General features: G+C 37.3%; 1 protein-coding gene across 3 annotated transcripts; it reads left to right on the forward strand.

Moving 5' to 3' along the window:
• Nucleotides 1-411: 411 nt before the first annotated feature.
• Nucleotides 412-20,243, forward strand: txlnba (taxilin beta a). Of its 3 annotated transcripts, none has more exons than XM_052096624.1 (10): nt 412-550; nt 3,078-3,354; nt 4,736-4,827; nt 6,944-7,114; nt 13,729-13,923; nt 15,706-15,825; nt 16,003-16,077; nt 18,441-18,533; nt 18,666-18,761; nt 18,846-20,242. In XM_052096624.1, the coding sequence occupies exons 2-10, from the start codon at nt 3,081-3,083 to the stop codon at nt 19,770-19,772; spliced, it is 2,043 nt and encodes a 680-aa protein (XP_051952584.1). In that variant the 5' UTR covers nt 412-550; nt 3,078-3,080; the 3' UTR covers nt 19,773-20,242. The 3 variants fall into 3 exon arrangements, with proteins under 3 accessions (XP_051952584.1, XP_051952583.1, XP_051952581.1); XM_052096623.1 differs by lacking the exon at nt 16,003-16,077 and adding an exon at nt 16,157-16,231 and having other exon boundaries at nt 425-550; nt 3,075-3,354; nt 18,846-20,243; XM_052096621.1 differs by having other exon boundaries at nt 425-550; nt 3,075-3,354.
• The last annotated feature ends 254 nt before the right edge of the window (nt 20,244-20,497 follow it).

Genomic DNA, 20,497 nt, shown 5'->3' on the forward strand with positions numbered 1-20,497 from the left:
TGTATGATGGGGGATTGCACCTGTCAGTAATTCATCAGAATGGGGTTTTTTTCAGGGAACCGAACATTTGGTAGCAAAATGTCAACTTCCCATGTGATCATGTTGATTGGCCACTTTGCCATCGACATCGGCCATTACAAAAGCCCATATTGGTTGACAACAAGTTTAAACTTTTTACTTCTAAGTTCCAACTAATTGCCACTACAACAGAAACAAATTAAGATTAGTTGATCTGTGCAAACTCAAATTTCAGTGAACCGGCACTATTTGGAGATACACCAAATGCCTTCAAATGATACCTTAAAATTAACTCATCAGCTGTCTTCCTGAAAAGCCTGCTTAGAAAGATCTCTACAGGCAGATTCATTCAGAGTGTTTGGGCCACGCTTCCATTGGAATTCCAGTGAGGTTATTTTGAGGGGCTCTTTTTGTCAGCTGTTGTCTTGAGTCCTGTTAGACCCTCCTCAATCCACTGTTTCACTCTGCCGAAACTGTGGACTGGCTGTCTTATTGTCTTCTTTTCCATTTGAACTGAACAGTCACATGTGCGGTAAGTCTTGAACTTTTATATTTTCTAACTTTATTTGATGTTGAGAAGAATGTCACGTGAGCTTATTTGAGAAACATCTGAGTTTGTTGGCTTTATGTAACTATATGTTTTTTTTTCAGTCATTAAAGTGTGGTTTGATTTCTGATTAATACAAAGAAAAGAAAAACATTTGAGAACAATATGAAGACAAAGACAATTCCAATGTTATAATTCTGTAGTTGTTAGGTCAATTCAAATGTAAAGTTCTAATTGTCTTGTGAGAATCTAAACCATGCATTTCCCAATGGTTAAAGTTACTGAATCACTGTTATCCTAGTGTTAAAATATAGTATATTTATGCTTAGACAAGCCATGACTTTGTTTTTTCCACTTTGCGTACAACTGCCATCATTGACAGCAGAGGGTACGTGGCCAGAATAAGAAATAGCTTGTCCATATTTAGAGACTCCAAAAATAGCAAGTGGCTTTGGAACAGGTGCCATGTTGCTCCCCTGCTGTAGGAGGAGGGGTGTTGAGATTGAAGGAGGAGCAGAGACATGTGCAAGTGGTGGACGGAGGGCTATAATTTTGGCATGATAAGCAACAGTGATCATGAAGCAACAGAGTTGGGACATAAACAACCTCTGGAAACTCAGAGTTGCACTCTTCACTGATTATTAGAACATGACTACTTCCTGGTTTCAACATGGGATCCAAAGCTGGGTTTCCCATGCAGTTAATGCCACACACTTCTGGTCACACCACAGAGGAATGTAAACATTCTGGTTCCTGTGCGAGAATGTCTGATATTGATGCGCTTGTCGATGAGTCGGCTTAATGTTACTGATCTTGGGTTCTGGAAATCTCGGAAACAACATGCCGACTTCCCATGAGATCATGTGCATTTTCTCTGCGTTCCCTGCCCCTAGCTCATTGCCACTCTTCAGATGTCTACATCAGCTCAGATGTTATTCTTTGTATTCTGCTTGCATTGAAAATGTTTAAGAATTATAAGGTGGAGTGAAGATAAATCCCCTTGGCCTCATAATACTGCATAACTGGAGTAAATACTGATATGATAATGAGGTATAATAATTCAAATTTTAGGATTAATTAATTGTAATAAATCAAATGATGATTATCTTTTTTATGAGGTGAATTAGCACAGACAGACAGAGACAGATAGAGAGTTAGATAGAAACTAGTTTTATGTAGCCAGAACTTTGTACGAGATGTTAAAATTGTAAGATATTGTTCGACCTGGTACAGACTAACCAATCAACAAACAGAATTTCAAAATGATACAATAGAGGCATCATATTAGCTAGCATCCTAGTCCTATCCAACACTTTATTTTAAGAAAAGAAATGTCAGTGAACAAATGTAGTTACTTGTTCCATATTTATTTATGCAATACAAATGACTGAAGTATGTCAATAATCTCTAATACGCTTTCCCCCTTGTTCCAACCCCAATGTTTTCTTTCTTCTGTGGTACACAAAAGTTAGTTTCCTAATAAAATCATGGTTAGGTTTAGGGTTTGTGTAAGGCGTTAGACTTTATGGTTAGGCTTTGGTTTGGGTTTAAGGTTAAACTTTGTTCATTGGTTCCATTTTCGCCTATGGGAGTAAAAGTCGTACGGTTGAACTAAACAATTCCAATCTGGAATGAAAGACCAATTTCTTGCAATTATGCCATCTAGTAATATTATTGCAATTTGTCATGAGACCAAAAAATTATAAATAAAGATTTACATCAGGGAAGATGTAGTTTTTTTTTACATTGTATTTAGGGGTGGGATTATCTGAAACAGATTATAACACAATAAAAGGCCGGTGTGAATTTATTTGAGTTTTTTTTTTTCAATAATAGAACATTAATCACTAGAAGCAGTGTAGAATAAACTGTGATCAGAAATGCTGCCCATCCAAAAGTTAGAAGTACTGTTCTGTATAAGTACTGACACAAAACAAAGTGGAAAATACAATTCTGATTGAGGATATATAGTTAAATTGTAAGTATCTCAAACTAAACTCTGAATATCTGTAAAATATTTGATGCCACTAACCTGGCAACCCTTGGTAAATCCAGTGATTATTTCATCCAATATAATTGCACAGACATCACATTTCCTCCGGTTATTACCAATACTAAGTTTCAGCAAATATTTATTTTTCAAGGTCACTCCTCTATAATTCATATTGTGTATGCCTGAAGCAAATACATTAATCAAAATGAAATGTTCTCTCATTTCTTCAAATCTGAAATCACATTTCTTACAAACAACCTCATGCATTTAAAACAGGAAGTCCATCTATTTCCACAAACCTAGCACAGACTGACCAAAAGCCATCCATCTTCGATTAAGTGGCTGCCGATTTTAGCGAGTCAAATCAAGTAATGCATAATCATTTCTTTTTAATTTCAACAGTCTAATTTCTGCATCAAGCCAACAGTCTAATCAAGGAATTGGCTGTTGACCACTGCTTATCAATCTGCTCTCTTATGGAGCAGTTTTATGATGTATTTAACTTGATAATTTTAGCAGACGATGGAAGGCAGTGACCAGACCTCTGAAAACTCCGTTGAACAAGTAAATGGGACCGAGGAGCAGTCAACGGATCCCATGGAGGTCTTCAGCAGGCAGCTTGAAGATATAATCAACACATATGGCTCAGCATCCAGCTTGATGCAGGAGCAGATCTCCATCTTGGAGACAAATGAGGAGGAGGAGGCAAAAGCTGATGAAGAGGCTGCTCCCAAAGAAGCTGAAGCCAGCCCAGAGAAGAAGCAGAAAGCTGATAAAAAACTCCTCAAGGGCCTAGGTGAGGAATCTGCCCCTCTTTTGTCATCTAACTGATGTTGTTAATGAAGAGTCAAAACCTGAAACTTGAGATTAAAGAGTATTTTGACAAACTAGAAAGCTAAACCTCTAGAAAGGCTGATTTGCTGACAGCAAGATTTGACAGGAAGAGGGATTTAATGAATTCTAATTCAAAGAAACTCAGAGGCCCAGACGAATTTAAAACATCAGTGTTACATGTAATATTACAAATGTAATATTATATTTTTATATGTGTTACATTTTTTATGTGTTACATTACTTTTTGTACTAAAAGGTAATTAACATATAAAAAAATATCAGGATACAGTTACTGACTTTAAGTGAAGTTAATTACTTTTAAATACATTACTTGTGTTACACATATTTCTAAAATAATATTTATGTGGAATACATTTAAAACATGAATTAGGTTAGTATTTCAAGAAATTGTAGGGGAAAAACGTGTTGTGCTAGGTGTATGACTTGCATGTGACAGTAAACAAGGTGAAAATATAGACATTAAATTTAAAACTTTTGAGCGATAAAACTTTTCTTTGAAATGTGTTTTAAAAAGTAACTTAAGTAGGTAGTTATGTTATTAGCCTACTTTTTCAATTAAGTAATCAGTAATCTAAGAGTCAGTAATCTGATTACAATTTTAGAGAAGTAATAATCAATTTGTAGTGGATTACTTTGTACTGCAAAATATTTATAATTTATTTAATTTAACAATTTTAGGATTAAATATGTCGAATTATGCCTATTTATTCCCTGATTCATCAAATGCACTTTTTGATTAGATATCTCTCTGAGCAGTTCAACTTTTAGACATCTGTCTAAACATTATTGCTGTATTAAAAACATTTAAATTAATTTATTTTAATATTATTCCAATTTATTTCTACTTACACATTTTTATTTTAATTAGCAATTCTGTATCTGCATCCTGTTTGATATCTCTATTCAAATATAATTCTAATTCAGGGATTTTTCTGGTATGCAATCTGTGTATGCAATCTGCGTAGCAAATAAACTGAATTTTAGAAGCCATAAACTTTCATCAGGACAGTTGAGCGCCATGAGTGTAGTAATCAAATATTTGGAGAATCCTCCAAACGTCAAAACTAAAAGCCCACTTATTTATATTTATATGGTGTTTGTCTTAGTTCTCTGCCAAAAAGTGCACCAAAAGTGCCTATGAACTTTCATGTCTTGTAACCTGTTTTCTTTTCTAAACAATTTTATCATATCACACTGTGATTTCACTGCCTCAAACATTGATTTATTTTTAAGCTTATGTGCAGAACACTCCCTTGTGGGCTTGTGCTCATCTTCTTTATCTTTCCATTCTCTGATCTGAATGGAAAATGCTTGTCTTTCAGGTAAAGAGGCCACTTCCTTATTGCAAAGTCTGAACAAGCTCAGCTCACCAGAAGAGAAAGTGGAAATGGTGTTAAAGAAATACACAGAGCTGGTGAGTATCAAGAACCAGGAGAGAGTGTTTATCTCTGAACAGTTATCTCTGGCGCCAACAACAATGCATGGAGGACAGTTAGGAGAAAACAAATACAACACAAACCGGATTGGCACAGAGAAAATAAAAGAACTATTGGTGAGATGTTAGAAGTGGATTTGCTTATACTGCGATGACCTAAACATTCACTGTCACAGGTCAATAAGCGAGTTTAAAAACAAGGCAATATGCCACACAAGAAACTCACAACACTCTTTTCAATTTCAGAGCACACAGATAATGGAAACGACATGTAGAGAAGAAATTATCACAGAAGACTACTAGTAATTCTCATAGTTCTGAAAAAACATAGATAGGTCTATTCATGTCTCAGAACTCCACAATCTCAGGGGTCTCTTGGTGTATACAACTAAATAATTCCTGAAGTGCTTTGACCAACCCCAGAATCAGGATGTTCCTTGCTTTAAAGACCATCTTAGCCCAGCATACATTTTAATGCTGGTACAGACTGGTTTATAGCATAGCCAAAATGTATATTCCATTCAGAAATCTGAGATAACTGAGATAACCATAAAACCAAACAACATATTCAAATTATATTTCATATATTTGTGTATATACACACTGATGAGACAAAACATTATGACCACTCACAGGTGAAGCGAAAAACATTGATAATCTCCTAACAAGGCTACATGTCAAGGTCTGGGTAGATTAGATGGTAAGCAAACAATCAGATCTCATAGTCAATGTGTTGAATGCAAGAGGAATGGGCAGAGGTTAAGACATGAGCGACTTTGAAAAGGGACAAATTGTTATGGCCAGATGAATGGGTTAGAGCATCTCTGAAACGGTAAGGTTTGTAGGGTGCTCCTGGTCAGCATTGGTGAGTACCTACCGACAGTAGTCCAAGGAGGGACAAACAAAAACCTGCGAGAGGGTTTTGGGTGCCCAAGGCTCATCGATGTGTCTAATCGAAGTTTATCCTGTCTGGTCTGAAACAACCGAAGGTCTACTGTGGCACAACTCACAGAAAATATTAATGATGGTTACAGGAGGAATGTGTCACAACATACAGTGCATCACACCCTGCTGCGTATGGGGATATGTAGCCGCAGACCGGTCAGAGTGCCCATGATGACCCCTGTCCACATTCGAAAGCACCCGCTACTGGCCTGCAGGCCATATGCTAGCTGAGACATAATAAAATGGCACTACTATTTGGAAAAATATGTAGCATATACATTTCTGGCCATTTTTTATCTATAGATATTGAGATATTTGTATATAAGTAGGCCTACAAATATGTTACATTTTATATCTGTGAAAACCATACATATCAAATATGCATTTTACATTGCAAGATGTACAATTTCTGAATGGGCTCATATAAAAAGTAAAAATCCACTGAGAAAGCAAATGCCTGCCAAACAAAATTGGCACACTACTTGACATACTACATACAACAATATAATATTGGTTTTGCAAGCTTTAGGCTTTACCAATACACAAAATAGATATCCTTACCTTACTATATTTAGTGTGACGACTGATTTTCTGAGAGCACAATACGTCAGTCCTGTCTTATATTTCTGTCTCATTTGTGAATGAATCTGTGCTTTTGAATTAATCTTTTAAGTGAACGAATCATTCACGTTCACATTTCTCACGCTGAGTTCGGAATTGCATACTAGCATACTACTTACTAATTCTGCCATAGACAGATATGGCAGAAGTAGTTCAAGTAGTATGGGTAGTATGCCATTCCAAATTTGGCTTCGGCCGTAAAAGACTCTATGTTTTAAACAAATCAATTAAACTAATGATTCAAAGACTCCATTAATACATTAAAGATGCTCATTTGTGGCCACACACTGGCGTATTGGTCCAGAAATGGAGAAAAATGAATCTCAGTGAATGGACTCTTAAGAATCGACTCTCTGGGATGAATCAAAATCCACGCCACACGCCATAATCTCATGCTCTCCTTAACAAGTGCTCGCGACCTTGAAAATCCCCTATCTAAAGTAGATTTGGAACAGCCAGTTGTGTTTCTGCATGTGTATAAGATGATGTATGGAACACATCTGTATCCATGTGTGTTATTATGTGGCAGGTGGAGGAACACAGATCTGAGAAGAAACAGCTGGAGCAGCTTCAGCAGAGACAGGGTCTTTTGGCCAAGCAGAGAGATCAGCTCCAGTTTGAGAACAGCCGTGCTATCCTGGCCCGCAGCAAGCTGGAGTTTCTCTGCAGGGAGCTCCATAAACATTACAAGACAATAAAGGTGAGAACTCTATAGAAGGCTACTGTCAGTTTAAGAGAGAATTTAGTTGTAAAAGACAACATGGAATTGCACTGGTAATGCATTAAACTTCCATAATGTGACATGTGTGAAACAGAACACTCAGTGGGAAAACAATTAGGGTAGGACTTGATTTTCCTTCCAAGGGGGTTTGATTAGATTGTGAAAAGTAAACCTATGATATTATTGGTTAATATTATTTTTACCAGCCTGTCTGGCCTTGGTAATATGAGCAGAAAAGTAATTTCATAAGCAGATAAATTTGTATTAAATATAATGGAAAAAAACAACATTTATTTCTTTAGAATAATTACTTTGAATGTATGTTGTCTTTATATTTATCAAAGATCTAAGAATTGATTTTGATGATATACAGGTGAAACTCGAAAAATTAGAATATCATGCAAAAGTTCATTAATTTCAGTAATTCAACTTAAAAGGTGAAACTAATATATTATATAGACTCATTACAAGCAAAGTAAGCTATTTCAAGCCTTTATTTGATATAATTTTGATGATTATGGCTTACAGCTTATGAAAACCCCAAATTCAGAATCTCAGAAAATTAGAATATTGTGAAAAGGTTCAGTATTGTAGGCTCAAAGTGTCACACTCTAATCAGCTACACACCTGCAAAGGGTTCCTGAGCCTTTAAATGGTCTCTCAGTCTGGTTCAGTTGAATTCACAATCATGGGGAAGACTGCTGACCTGACAGTTGTGCAGAAAACCATCATTGACACCCTCCACAAGGAGGGAAAGCCTCAAAAGGTAATTGCAAAAGAAGTTGGAAGTTCTCAAAGTGCTGTATCAAAGCACATTAATAGAAAGTTAAGTGGAAGGGAAAAGTGTGGAAGAAAAAGGTGCACAAGCAGCAGGGATGACCGTAGCCTGGAGAGGATTGTCAGGAAAAGGCCATTCAAATGTGTGGGGAGCTTCACAAGGAGTGGACTGAGGCTGGAGTTACTGCATCAAGAGCCACCACACACAGACGGGTCCTGGATATGGGCTTCAAATGTCAAACGTCTTACCTGGGCTAAAGAAAAAAAGAACTGGTCTGTTGCTCAGTGGTCCAAAGTCCTCTTTTCTGATGAGAGCAAATTTTGCATCTCATTTGGAAACCAAGGTCCCAGAGTCTGGAGGAAGAATGGAGAGGCACACAATCCAAGATGCTTGAAGTCCAGTGTGAAGTTTCCACAGTCTGTGTTGGTTTGGGGAGCCATGTCATCGGCTGGTGTTGGTCCACTGTGCTTTATTAAGTCCAGAGTCAACGCAGCCGTCTACCAGGACATTTTAGAGCACTTCATGCTTCCTTCAGCAGACAAGCTTTATGGAGATGCTGACTTCATTTTCCAGCAGGACTTAGCACCTGCCCACACTGCCAAAAGTACCAAAACGTGGTTCAATGACCATGGTATTAATGTGCTTGATTGGCCAGCAAACTCGCCTGACCTGAACCCCATAGAGAATCTATGGGGCATTGCCAAGAGAAAGATGAGAGGCATGAGACCAAACAATGCAGAAGAGCTGAAGGCCGCTATTGAAGCATCTTGGTCTTCCATAACACCTCAGCAGTGCCACAGGCTGATAGCATCCATGCCACGCCGCATTGAGGCAGTAATTAATGCAAAAGGGGCCCAAACCAAGTACTGAGTACATATGCATGATTATAATTTTCAGAGGGCCGACATTTCTGTATTTAAAATCCTTTTTTTTATTGATTTCATGTAATATTCTAATATTCTGAGATTCTGAATTTGGGGTTTTCATAAGCTGTAAGCCATAATCATCAAAATTATATCAAATAAAGGCTTGAAATATCTTACTTTGCTTGTAATGAGTCTATATAATATATTAGTTTCACCTTTTAAGTTGAATTACTGAAATTAATGAACTTTTGCACGATATTCTAATTTTTCGATTTTCACCTGTATTTTCCTTTTTTCTATTTTTCCTTCCAAAATAAAAGTTTGGAAACTACTGGTTATAAAAACAATGATGTTTGCATATTTTTTGCATATTATGGAATAAATATTGTAACGCTACAACAATGGGTTTAACAAAATATTACCCATTTTAATTAAAGGAATATTCCAGGTTTAATACAAGTTAAGATCAATCGACAGCATTTGTGGCATAATGGTGATTACCGCACCCGAGGGTGGGAGTCCAGCCGAGTCCTCAGCGTCAGAAATGACGAACCCGAATGGAGGCGGCAGAGGAATTCAGTTCTGTGAACTTGCTCGCTTGGCTCCGAAGAAGATATCTGATGTGCATTTGCAGCGTCACTCCTTTTATGCCCCTATGTCCGGGGAATGGCATGCAAAATCCACACGCCAATTTCCATTGGCCTTATCTCAAGATCAGAAATGTCTGGGCTCCTCAGGAGTGACCCCTAGTGTCAATTCACCGACACAACGTCGAGAGAATCACAATTTTGTTGTGTAGATCACAAATAATTTGATTTAGTAAATCGGATAACATTTACTTTTTACTGTTTTTCAGTGAAGGACGAGTCTAAATAAATTGTTATGGTAATCAACATTATGCCGCAAATGCTGTCGATTGCTTTGACATCCTTTGAATGTTTTAAAAAGCCTTCTAAGCAAGCTTAAAGGCTGAAATTCACTCCTGTGACAGTCAAAGAAACTAATGTTTCATAAGGCTCCATCAAAAATTATTTGAAATTATATTTTCAAAGCAATGATTAGTAATGGGGTCAGTAGGGAATGACCATGTTTTATGACTTTGCCATGTTGCAGGATTCTTCTAGCTGTAACTGGATCTTGTTTCTGCCAAAATTGTTGTTAACATATATTTATTTGCTTTAAACAACTGATAAATCATTGCAATAGTCAGTCTCTGAGTGTTAAGTTATGAAATTGTATAGCAACTGCTTTGGTTGACATGATGGAGACTTCTTTTCTGAAACTCCTGTTAGCACTGTCAGTGTTTGGATTGCTGAGATTGATTCAACTCAACTTCTTCAGAGGAGGCCTTTTCTTTGAGTCCATTGGGGCTTTACTGCAGTGGCTCATTGAGGCACTGACTTCTCAGACTCAAAGTGCTGCTGACAGGTTACTATGACAAGAAAGATAGTGTTACGAAGCTTCAGTGGCATTTGCCATTCTTTTATAAATCAAAAGTCAAAGAGAATGACTCACAGGCTCAAATCACTGCAGGGGCCATGCTCTCCTGTTCTACCTTTCTATCAGTGCTACACAGCGACTCAACATCTACAAAGAAGGTTGACTGCCTCCAGGTCTGAGAGGGGTTATAGGTCACATCTAAGACAGTTTCCTATACACTTTAGAGTGTTCCCTTTAGAGCAGATTTGCATTAAAATGAATAATGCACTAGCTTTACTAACAAGCTATTGCCCTTACACTCTTCTCGAGAGAGTATTGCTATGAAAATGTCTGCAATATGAATTTTTGTAATGTACTGTACATGCTCAAGGTTTTATAAGTTGTAGAACCCATTGGAGACAGTCGGTCTCGTGGATTAAACTAGCAAGGAAAGGGTGGCATCATTAGTGTATCAAGTTATAGAGTGAAAGCAGTCTTTCTTCCCCCAAGAGACACAAACAAGACACCATCAAAACAAGTTTATTTGAGAATTAGAACCGTTTGTGAAGGCCTATGTAAACGGAGATGTCATATTTGTTATTTCCTGTGGACAAAAACTGTCATTTGGCCCTTGAAATGTTTTCCCATAGTTGGACATAGTGGTCAGCTAAGCTTATTTCCTTTCACACTGCCAAACTATTTTGTTGCCTTTCAATAGACAGTTTTCACAGCATGTGTGCAGTATAAAAAGATGTTACAAAAGATGTTATGTGTCATGCATAGCACCTGGAGCCATTTTTCTAAAGGTGTAGGAGGATTTGTTATAAAAGGAAGTGTTTTTGTCCAAGCCTTTGGATACACATCTATTTCTTCCATTTTTGTTTTCTGTGAGGTAAATAAGAGCAGTATATTTATTACATATTTGTTTTTTCCGGACTTAAAAGATATTAAAGGTACCAAATAGAACTACAATAATAAGGTTTGTTTTCAAGCAGATTTCCCTAACTCTCCTCTTCATTGGTTGGATTAAACAGATAGTCCCACTCTAAACTCATGCCATTGGTTGAGCCAATGTATTGTCTGATTGGTTGTGACCAGAGTTGGGCATAATCCAATTACAAAGTACTTTGTTACTGTAATCTGATTACATTTAGTCAAAAAGTATTGGAATATATTACATTTTAAGTTCTTGTAATCTGATTACATTGACTTTCAATTAATTTAATTTTAAGGACATTATTAGGGTAACATATCTTAAACAATATTATTTATGAATAATACATAAATAATAGATGTACATCTGTGTTTCTGTGACAGCTGACTCCATAAAGCTTAATTTTAAGGAGAAACAAGCGGTGGTGCTGAGTGTATGATTCAAAAACATTATTTTGAATTCTTTGAGTGTAAAAGTGTTTTAGAAAGAAACTTAAAAGTAACATAAATAGTACTGTGATTACTTTTTCTAATGATTAATTAGTCATTAATTCTGATTACAATGAAGGGGCCTGGATAGCTCAGCTAGTAAAGACACTGACAACCTCCCCTGTAGTCGGGACGTCGAATCCAGGGTGTGCTGAGTGACTCCAGCCAGGTCTCCTAAGCAACCAAATTGGCCCAGTTGCTAGGGAGGGTAGATTCACATGGGGTAACCTCCTCATAGTTTCTATAATGTGGTTCTTGCACTCGGTGGGGCGTGTGGTGAGTTGTACGTGGTTGCCACAGAGAATAGAGTCAAGCCTCCATAGAGGTAACGTGCTCAACAAGCCACGTGATAAGATTGACGGTCTCAGACACAGAGGCAATTGAGATTCATGCTCCGTCACCCGGATTGTGGCAAGTCACTACGCCACCATGAGGATTAGCCTGCATTGGGAATTCCAAATTGGGGAGAAAAGGGGAGGAAGAAAAATCTGATTACAATGTTAGAGAAGTAATTTGTTGTGGATTACTTCTTTTGAGTAAAACTTTTCAGGGAAACTAACCTACGAATGTCTTATTTATAGTTGATCTGCATATTAAGCTGGAATACAAGTATTTTAACATTGGAAAAATGTCAATTCTTATATTCCCCTTTAGAAGATGATGATACTAGGTCTCCCCAGAGGCTGGGTTTGACCTTGTTCATTCTACAACCAATTTTATTTAAGTATTGCAGAAGCCATTAATGAGCAGGTCAGAGCAGAACATCTAAGCCCTCTGTGTAGGTATGATTCTCAGCCGTGAGGACAGTAAATTAGATTTAATCTTGTCTTAAGAGTGGGGTCATTCCTCTTGAATGCCTATGTGTGTATGATTCAACTCCCTGATGAGCTTGCCTACCGGTTGAACAGCTTCACCTTTCCCAGGTGGGAGCTTGAGACTCATGCCATGTGTAAACACAGGCAGCAAACAGATTCAGCCCTTGAGAGGAACACTCCATGCTTGGATTCCTGATGATTAGCTGAGTCAGGGAGCTGGCAAAGCAGAAACAAAAGCTCATGTTTACAGAACACATGGAATGGCACGTCTATTTAGTGAGTCCTCTCTGAGATGCTAGAAAAAGATGATTTGTTGTTTATCTCATGACACTAAGAGAGATTTCATATACTGCAAAATTATTTTGGCATTTTTGTTTTCCATTAAAACTCTCTCGACATCCTTATAACTAAATGCATTTACTTCATAAAATTGTTAACCATTAAAAACTATTTTAATTTTACACTTTTTAGGTAATGTGTTTACTTTCGGATTACTTATCATGTTTATATGAAAATGTAATTGTAAGTGCATTTAGTACCAATATACAGTCATTTGACTAGACTTTAATAAACATGAAATCTGATTATGTACATTTAAAAATGTATTGTAATTTAATTGTTACAAGTATTTGATTTTTGTAATCGATTTACCTGATCCACATTACATGTAGTACATAAATACCCAACACTGGTCCTGCTTTCAAAGAAATCTAACAAAATGTTGTTAGGTTTATTCTTAAATCAGGAAAACTATTTGACAATGGAGTAACAGAAATCTTGGTGCTTTAATGACTCCATGCACTTGAGCAAGCTTGTGCAAAACCTGATGATCTGTTATCCCAACATGATTTGAGAATGTTCCAAAGTCACAAAATTGCTTGTTTGATTAGTGACCTCTATAAACATTATTTTGTTTCATTTTATATCATAACGTTCTGTTTTACATTTTATTTTAAATCCTAGATTTTCAGTGTGGTCTTAGACTTTTGGGCCCAACTGTATATTGTATATACAATGAGGACTTCCTTCCAAAAAGCTTTGTTGGCTGCAGAACAAAGTTTTCCTCCACTGTAAGATGAGACTCTCTAGTACTGCATACTTTAAAAAACAATGACATTAGGAAACTGAAAATTTAGTTTTCAAATGAAAACCGATGAGTGTGGACTTGGCCTAGACTTACTTCTAATCACCACTGTCCATCTCAACCCTGACTTAGTTCTAAATCCTGATTGCTTTCATCATACATATTTTTCCAGATTTCCAACACATTTCCATCTCTTTCTCACCCTGCAGGAGGAGAGTCTGCAAAGGCTGCGGGAGGATGACATGAAACGGAATGAGATCACCACTCATTTCCAGAGCACGCTGGTGGACATTCATGCTCAGATCGAGCAGCACAGCAACCGCAACAACAAGCTGTGCCAGGAGAACAGCGAGCTGGCCAGCAAACTCAAGAACATCATAGATCAGTACGAGCGCAGAGAGCAGGTACAGTCATACATGAACACACACATACATAGACAGACACAATTACATTATTTTAATGACTGTATATATACTGATGATCCGAAACATTATGACCATCTGCCTTATATGCTGTTGGTCCTCCACATTCCATCAAAACTGAACACTTCCACTGTCTTCCACCAACTTACAAATGGCTTACTTATAGTTGTTTCTGCATATTAATCTGGGATAGGATCAAGTATTTTTACATCGAAAAATTACACACATCAGCTTTAAGGTTTACAACCATACGGGCAATCTTTACACAATACATATAGTAAATCTATGCACATTTGAGAGCAGACAGATCGTGTCTGTGAGAGCTGTAATTTCACAACATGTGGAGGAGAAAGCTGCACTCTCACACATTCTAAAGCTGCTATATATGCACAGGCAAACATACATTACTTTGCATTGTTTTGTTCTGAATTAGAGATTCACGCCCTGTTCTTGCACCTTGTAGAGAACTCTTGTATCTAATCACATAGGAATTGACCAGTAAAATTACAAGCCTGATTTGAGGGAAGTGAAGCTCAATCTGTCATGCTAATGGGCACCACAGAGACTGTTCACAGACAGCTGTGTGGTGGGCTAAAGTAACCCCCATCTTTCAGCTGGAAGTTTAATGTCTTGGAATCAAATTGCATCATGTGTCTCTACTGCCCTCTGCTGTTTAAAGTAGAGACACACATCATATGATCAGACTGAAGAGGAAAGTTAATCAAACATAATATGATTTACTCAAGTAGAACATGTTCCTAGATCAAAATATTTTTTTGTTCCTGGAACAACATCTCTGTCAACCAATCACTGCCCTCTAATTTTAGGCGTGATTGGTTAATACAAATGTTGTTCCAAGAACAAGAAAGAAAGTTGATCCAGGAACACATTTTACTTGTGTTAGTCACCTTTGCAGGATGCAAATAAAAATAAACCTGTGGATTATACCTGAGATACTGTCCAGCCACTTGGTGGAAAAACATTTTAGAATGCAGCATTAATGTCCTATAATTAGTTCTAGGTGTTTGTAAAGGGATATAAGGGAAAGGAGGAGGCGAGAACTGGCTTGACAATATAAATAATAGTTTAATGAAGAAATAAACACAAACACACACACACGCGCCGGTCGACTGATCGTAAACAATCTCTCTCCCATCACACCACCTTCCGCAGTCAGCCTTTGTCCCTCTCGGAGGCTTAATTAGCCTGATAAAGGACCGAGTGTGTGTAATCACGACCCAGCCCTGCCCTCCGCCCTGTCACAGTGTTATAAGGTCCCATATATCTTATTGTGTTGTTGACCTAAAAAAAAAGTCATATCAAATTAAAATTTGAAAATATAAATTCAGTGTACTATGTAAACATACTGTAACTTTCAGAGCTCAAAACTCTGAGAAGGATCCCAAGTTCAAATAGAGTATTTATTGAAACTAAGCAGCAAAATTGAGGCTGAGGTTTACGTTCATAAGAGCTTAACAGCTTTAGCGACAGTTAAAAACTATATCGCACCTGACAGCAAACCAAAAGCCCATACGTAAAGGCAGAAATTACAAATTTCACATGCAAAGAGGGCATTAAAGTCTAAGTCTTCTAAGCACGTATAGAAATTGGCACATTTATTCTAGGGTCAGAGAGAAAATGGTCATAAAAACTATTCTTCTTTTCTAATAATGACCTTTGTTTTATTTTCTAATAAACATTTGACTGACTTTATAAAGTATGATATGACTAAAGTATGATATTGTCTTCCCTGTATACACAAAGACCTTAGAGAAGATTTTCAAGCACAGAGATCTACAGCAGAAAGTGTCTGATGCCAAACTGGAAGAAGCCAAGATGCTGCTTAAGGAAACAGAAGAGAAGCACAAGAGAGAGAAGGAATTTGTAAGATGCACAATTCTCCTATTCCCGCTCTTTAGAATTGCCTAAAGTAAACTGAAGGGCAAACAAAGTAATTTGCATGCGCTTAAGAGGAATTAATTTACAACAATGTCATACACAGAACTCACTTTTAAACTAAAGAATTGGCATACGTTTACATCTTACCATTTATGTTGTTAGTTGCTTAAAGATGCAATTGAAAAAACAAAGAAATGCTACGCAATGACGGAGCAGGAGTTACAGATGAAGAAGCAGGTAAAGTCAAGTTCTTGCTCTCTCTCATCTGTCTGTCTGTGTGTGTGTGGGTGTGTGTGTGTGTGTTGTGTTTAACCAGTTACTTATTCAGGCTGCAGAGTGGAAACTACAGGCTAAAGAGCTGAAAGAACAGCACAAAGTCATGCAGGCTCAGGTGAATATATACAGCTGTGCCATTACCCACTGTCCCTCAATCGCTTCTTTCAAGCTGTGGCATTCATAAAGTTGTCCATTTGAGGTGTATGACAAACCACATAAAGAAATAAATCAGTGTAAAATCCTGATGCAAACCCATTAGGCACAATTGCATAATACGTTGGTAGTAATGACAGACAGACAGACAGACAGACAGACAGACAGACAGACAGACAGACAGATAGATAGATAGATAGATAGATAGATAGATAGATAGATAGATAGATAGATAGATAGATAGATAGATAGATAGATAGATAGATAGATAGATAGATAGATAAAGTCATATCTTATAGGATTAAACAAACTAAGCTAAAACTTTGATTGGTTCCTCTTGATTTATCTAGTTTGGTGTGAAAAATAACATCAACATAAATTAAGTTTAAATGTTGTTAACATACATCATGCATGTAATCTCATAATTAATTAATGCTTTCACTGCAAGAAATCTCTTTCCTTTTATCATTGTTGTCTGTTTGCTGGTACAAGTCGTTTCCAGCAAAAATAATGTAATATAGTAAGACTTGTTTACAAAGAATATATCTTGAATTAAATACTGTTCTTATTGGCAGATTGTTCTTTTTATTTCAAGCACAAACCTCACAATAAATTGTTTATATTTATGCTTATAACAAGAAAAAAAACTATGCTTTAAATAATATAATAATTATTATTATTATTTGCCAATGGGTTGAGAAAAATAAACATAATTCCATATTCTCTGAAAACAAATCATAATATATTATGCATTTTTTATCAAGTAAATACACATGGGGGAATGTTCTCAATTTGAACTGTGCTTGGTAAAAGCACTGGTTATTTGCACGTACTGTCTGAGCTGGTTTAGCGCCTGATTTACTAAAGGAATTATGCAGATCAGGCAACAGAACAAAAGTGCTCACAAAATCAATGCTGAACGCAATTTGCAAGCGCATTTCGGTGCAATCTTGCAGGACGAATATGAGTGCTATATAGCGGAGGAAGCAGCAGACCTCCAAGAACTGCATACCCTGCCGGGACTGTACTGCTGGCGCGTCCAAAGTGGAGGGGGCGCTATATAGTGAAAAAGTTTACACTTAAAACATTAAAGAAACCGTATACATTAGTCAGGCATATGAGGTATCATTTGAAAGCTTAGAATCTGATATTCTCATAGATTACCATAATTTCTGCATTTGTTACATAAAATAAGGCCTAAAAACATTCTTGTTGCAAATTTGTGCCCCCTAGAGGTAATGGGGCAGAAATATTTATGTGAAAATAAGAGTCTTTCACATAGCACCTAAATGGACCAGTCATATATCAAATCAAAGCTTTCGTTCTAAGGAATGTGATTATACAGTTTATTTGTTGCCCTAATAACACAGTTCGAAAGATTTTCAAAAGAATCACATTGTAAAAAAAATATTTCTGTAAGTCAAATACAAATTCTTATGCACGATCATTGCTGTTGTAAGGCCCAAGTTCTTACCTTAGGCAGTTTTCTAAAAACATTTGTGATTTTTTTACTTGTCTGTGAGCTTGCTTAGCTGAATAATCCAATGTTATATCTTAGATATCCAGAACAAAATATGCCATCCAGCAGGAAAAGCATGCTAAACAAATCATCAGAAAAATATGTCTTTGACTATTAATGATAAAATGTTATATATCATCCCAAAGGGGAGGATCTTAGCTTTTTAGTGACACTTAGAGCTTCATTGAAACAAGGGTGGTGCTTGAACTGAAAATTAGACTGTATGTCTATGGACGAGCATATCTGTGAGGGCTAAAATGCTTTAGAGTGAAATCTACTTTTCAGATGTACATGATTCATATTGTGATGTAATGTGATAGAGACAGAGAGCGCCAGGCAATTTTTGTGAATGAAGCACATTCTATAATAAGCAGAATTTACATAGAAACCAGGCGTGTTTTCGTGGAAAGCAATAACAATGACCATTAAAATAATCAAGACGTAGCGCAATTTCAGCACCGATTGTGTCTGCTTAAACTAGATTGCAGGTGTTATGTTTGTGTAAAAATACCGCATTTTTGTCGTGGCGCAACTGTTTAGTGAATTTGCCCCTCTGTAAATTCTTTTAACAATGTTAAGATATTTTAGTGGAAAGAAACTAGAAACGAATTGGTTGAAATGTTAGAAACTAATCCTTATGTTCTTTTTGTAGCTTGAGTTGTACTCCGAGAAGTTTGACGAATTCCAGGGTACACTGGCAAAAAGCAATGAGATTTATGTCAATTTCAAACAGCAGATGGAAAAGGTCTGTTACGGTTCACACTTTTACAATTGGGAACCAATTTTAAAGTTTTTGTTCAAAGAACAACTTGAAATGGCCTTTTTAAGTTGTCCTAAGTCTCAAAAAATTCTGCTAACATTATTTTCTCTTGAATAGATGACAAAGAAGATGAACAAGCTGGAAAAGGAGTCAAATACATGGAAGACACGGTTTGAAAGCTGCAACAAAGCTCTTGTTGAAATGATAGAAGAGGTATCATGTAACCTATGTACATAAGTTCTGTCATTATTTGACCATTAGCTCTGCAATCAATAACATATTTACACACTTCTACAGAGATCTGAAAAGGCAAAAGAGTTTGAGCTCTTCACTTTGAAGATCGACCGTCTGGAGACATTATGCCGAGCCTTGCAGGATGAGAGAAAAGTTCTGTACAGCAAGATTAAAGAAATACGTTTTCCGGATAAGGTAGCCCTAGAACCTGCCATGGACATTCCTCAAGTAGATGAGCTTCCAGAGCTTGTCAAACCTTCTACACCAGCTACAAACCCAGTCCTGACCACTGAGATGGAGAGGTTAAGGGAGGAGCAGACCCGCCTACAGGAGTTTGCAGCCTCCTTGGTCACTCCCATTACAGATGACATTGGGGAATCGGACAGTGAGGAAGAGGAGGTATCCGAGTCTGGACAAGAGATTCCAGCAATTCCTGAGGTCCCCCAACCTGAGCCCACCAAACAAGCAGATAAACTGAAATTCATGCAAGAGGAACCCTATACCACAGATGATAACAAACCACATGTTGTAGAAGTAAATGAAGACAAGCCATTGCCCACAAATCTTGAACAGGCCAAACCTGAGACAGAATCCAAAGAGCCTCTACAACCAGAGATCATAGAACAAGAGACAGGAAAACAAGAGTCAGCCAAAGAGGATCCAAGCCAGGAAGAAGTGAGACAAGTAAAAGCAGTCAATGAAGGGACAACTGAACAAGAATCCACTAAGCTAGAGCCTGTTATAAAAGAAGAGGCAATACCAGAAGTGGACAAAGCTGAAGCTGTTAAATCTGAGCTACCTGAAGCAGACTCACCTAAACAAGAGTCCCTCAAAGAGGACGATGTTCAAAAAGAGGAAGCTGCCAGGTCACAGACAGCAAAACCTAAAGCCCGAAAATCTCAAGAGGCCAAACCAAAGACCAGCAAACCCCAGACTAAAAAACAAGGTCCAAACAAGAAAGGTTCTGCTAAGGGTGTGAAGAAAACCTAAGCCAAATAATGCAAGGTGCACCATGTAGACTTTTCTATATTTTCTAGATCAGTTTGTTTTAATCTAGTATGATGAGTGTTTTGCTGTTAACGAATTACATATAGAAGATGAAAGACTGGTCATATGCCTCTTTCCTTTAAGTAAGTTAACTTTAAGAATGGCCACTTGGCTATCTTTGCATAGCTTTCTGAATGTAGTATGGACTTTTTCAACTTCCGCTACTTTTCACTGATATCAAATAAAGTTTAACTGTTGACAATCCTACAGTGTACATTTCCACAAAATTAAAGACAAGTCATATGACTTGTGTAAAAAAACATATTACAGAAAACAATTTCTGTAGAAAATGTTAGGGCTTTGATGGTAGGGTGTTCTGGTAAGTTGCCAAGGCATTGCGATGCAGTTGTTCAGGTGATCTGAGTGTTTATTATCGCATTGTTGTTCCGGGTGGTTACTAGTGCATAGGTTTTTGCAAGGGTGTTCTGGATATTTGTTTACTTGTCCAAGTCCAAAGAGCTCAGCCTTTAAGTCTCTATGATATTCCAGACTGATCTCACAGTGAATATGAGCTTGAAGTGATAGTCTGACGAGGAAGGGGGGGGGGGGATATGACCGCGAGGCGATTATCTGTGTTCCGCAACTGCTTTCGGGTCCTTGAATTACGTATAACATGCGAGTAAGGGCAGCTGGTGGAATTTCTGGTGCCCCCCTAGTGAGTTGGTGCC

Source organism: Xyrauchen texanus, chromosome 28, assembly GCF_025860055.1.
Source record: "Xyrauchen texanus isolate HMW12.3.18 chromosome 28, RBS_HiC_50CHRs, whole genome shotgun sequence".
In the NCBI taxonomy this organism is placed as follows: domain Eukaryota; kingdom Metazoa; phylum Chordata; class Actinopteri; order Cypriniformes; family Catostomidae; genus Xyrauchen; species Xyrauchen texanus.